This window comes from Trypanosoma equiperdum, assembly GCF_001457755.1.
Source record: "Trypanosoma equiperdum strain OVI genome assembly, contig: ctg_1096, whole genome shotgun sequence".
Taxonomy (NCBI): Eukaryota; Euglenozoa; class Kinetoplastea; order Trypanosomatida; family Trypanosomatidae; genus Trypanosoma; species Trypanosoma equiperdum.
This window is the reverse complement of record NW_027123056.1, coordinates 15,063-18,440: the sequence shown is the minus strand read 5'-3', so window position 1 is coordinate 18,440 and position 3,378 is coordinate 15,063. Positions and strand designations below refer to the sequence as shown.

The window sequence follows — 3,378 nt, the reverse complement described above, 5'->3', positions numbered from 1 at the left end:
TAACTTATCGGTGTAGAGCAGCACGGTAATATGGTATGAAAATGAGTGCTATTCTAAAAATTTTCCATCTTGGTTTATCTTCTTATTTTGATTATTTATAAACATTAGTTATTGTAATATTATAATAGTAATGCATGATAGAAGAGGGTAAGTAAAATAATAATTATTATATTTATTGGAGAGAATTGTGAGTGTGTATATACTAATATTATAATAACAAAATTTTGGTAACTGAATTAGTAGACAAATAGAAAAACTGAAGGCAACGACAAGGGTGAAATTTAAGTAAGTAAGTGGGGGTTTAATTAAACAAAACATCAAAGAAAAGTTATATTATAAAATGGAACGCAGAAGGAGAAACATAAAGCGAAGAAATTTTGAAGATTTCAAGTTTCAATCACAAACATGAAAATGGTCACCGTCATGCGCAATTCAATGAGAAAGAGGACAATGAGGAATAGAAAGAGTCCTCTTTAGTAGCCAAATTGAATTTCTACGTCATATGCGGAAGAATGGAGAGAAGAAAAATAAAAAATGATAAATATGTAATGAAAAGATAGGCCAAAAGACGTCGTAACACAAAATAACATGAAACAGTAACAGATAATGCCACTTATTATACTAAAAATGAATATATATGCTATGGAAGAGATAGCAATAGTAAATGTAGTTTTTAATTTAATGGTGAATTCTAATATCTAGATTTGCATAAAAACCATAAGAAGCAGCTGTATTGGAACGGTATTGTTTACAGTTGAAGTTATGTCAAAGTATTTTTTATCAAACATAGTAAATAGTGCTAGCATCTGTAAAAATATTTATAATATTATTGCGAGGATTATTTTAAAATTTGGACTGCTATTATGTTACCAGCGATATAAAAAGAAGCATAAACAGCGAGGAAGTTGATTTAGATATAACATAGATGAGGCGATTGAAGAACTCTATGAAGTAGAGAGAGTCACTGGTGATATTCTTCCACCACCGTATTTCTGTATTGGCGAGACGTCAAAGCCGTTTAAAGAGCACAAGCAATCAAAATAGGATGTGTCTCTTATTTATAGCTAACAGCATGGATTAACACAGAAGAAGCGGCAACGAAATAACTTTCCGGACCGTAATTACGCAATGGAAACCAGCGTTTCTAGAAAACGACAGAAATTGATTGCAGGAAGAAAAAAAATATCAACCGTGTACTTCAGTAAAGCCAACGTTACATTGTTAATCAGAAGCTGAACGGAAGCTGTAAGCAAACAAATTATAGAGTGCAGTGATACCAATGCATAATAAATGTTGTAGATATAGGTGTATAATAGCACAGGATCGAAGAAAAATAGAGATTCTGTGTCTTACTTAGTGCTTTCTTTGCAAACCTCCAGAAACAAGCTAAGATACCTGCACACCTTCCAAAACGTGGGGCGGTGAAGTTATGGAGGAGAAACTAAAGGTAAAAAAGTAGAACATAAAATAAATAAAACAAGTCGTGAACCATGTAGAACCACGAAGAAAAGCTGAGGCTCACTATTCCAAAATTCGTTTTTTGGAAGTGAGGTAAGTGGGATAAATAGGTGTAAACACCAAGCTCTAGAAAATGACATTGGACTAAGCGACTGCCTGGCCAAAACCAGCGGATATATGCACCAACAACCACAGGCAGCAAATGGAGAAACGACCTTTTGCGCCATACTAAACTTTGTTATATTCGGTGTGCTTAAAGGAGACGTAAGAGTGCGGAACGCAGTTCGATTGGACATACCGGTTGTAGATAAACCTCTTACAGTTCCAAACGTAATTCACTTTAACTCGTTTTTTCAGTGGAAAGAAGCAACAACCGGTTGACAAAAATATGTACATAATCATTAACCTTAAAGCTGTTCGCTCCCTCGCAGCGACAGCCAAAGCAATAAATTTTGTGAAGTAGCCAAACCATGCTATACATCAAGGAGAGACAAACCAGGCTGTCGGACTTTCAATGAAGCTTATCATTTCTGTGGAAGCACTGTACTAAAAAAATACCACAAACCGACAGTTTTGTCAAAGCTCTGCCAAACAAAGAAAAAAGATGAGGCTGGTAGCGGCGTTCACTCAAGCCTTGCTCATAATGATAGTAAATTCTCAGAAGGCATCCCCGGCGGCAGGCGACGGCATGGTTCACGGCTCCTGGACAAAAATATGCGGCCTTGCGGACAAACTAGGCCAGCTGCCTAAAGCAGCGGCCACAAAGCTAAAAGCAACCACAAAACTAGCTCAGCGGCTAAGCAAAACAGCAACACGTTGCGCCATCTTTGCAATGAAAACAGCGGACGCGGATAAAGCCCGGCAAGCCCGTATACTACAAGTATTTTTTGCCACAAAAGCAGAAAGAACACCCAGCGCTTTAACAACAGGCAGCATTGAAAAAGCCGTCAAAGCAAGCAGCAGCGCTGAATACTTCCAAGGCAGACTAACGGAATTTCTGACAATTGCGACACACACAGTAAGAGGCAATAAAGGCCGCCTTCTTGACAGCTCCAACAACGGAATCTCATATACAGACAAACTAACTGGCGAAGGCGGAATAACTTGTGATCTAACACCAAAAATAGAAGTCACCGGAAACTACGACCTGGATTTAACTGACAGCAACGGTTTCGCGAACATGCTTGCGGCAAGCACGGGCAGCACGCACCAGAGTACAGGCAGCAAAGAATGCATACTGTTCAACGCCTAAAACGGACTAGCTAACGGTGGAGCGCTAACAGCTCCAGCAAAGCTCGCTATCAACCTCATCAGTGTCTCACAAGCAAACACCCAACTAACAATACTGGGGTTGGGCAGCGCTAAATCGCAATCAGCCGACGACGCCAAGCCGTGGCACGACCTCTATAACACGATCAAAGGACTTAAGGAGCTAAACCCACGAGCCCACGACAACAGCACAATATCCGAAACGACAGAGGATCTACAAGCAGCCGTTTTGCAGCTCATCCACGGTACAAGCGACAAAGGAAGCCTGAAGCTAGATGACGAAGTCAAGAGGGCATTCAAAGAACCAGTAAGAGACAAAATTCAAGCCTTGCTACACGAAGTCTATAGTTACAAATTGAAAATGAAAATAATTAACAACGGCGAAGAAACGGAGCTGCGCGCTGTAACGGACCCAGGAAAGCTGGCGGCGATCCTGGCTTTTTGCGCGAAGGAAGAAGCGGAGCTTATAAGCAAACAAAGAAAGGATATGACTATATCCCGGTTGTCGCCGAACAACACCAACTTAGGGGAACAAGAATGCAATAAAATAAAGGACGAAGGAAAATGCAACGCAACCGAGGCATGTAGTTATGACACAACAGAAACTTACGAGAATAAAAAGTGCAAGTTTAACGCAACCAAATCCACAGA

At 39.8% G+C, this 3,378-nt stretch overlaps 1 pseudogene across 1 annotated transcript; it reads left to right on the top strand.

The window, feature by feature from the left end:
- Positions 1 to 2,062: 2,062 nt before the first annotated feature.
- Positions 2,063 to 2,884, top strand: TEOVI_000603200:pseudogene (annotated as a pseudogene). The gene has a single exon. A coding segment is annotated over exon 1 (822 nt).
- The last annotated feature ends 494 nt before the right edge of the window (positions 2,885 to 3,378 follow it).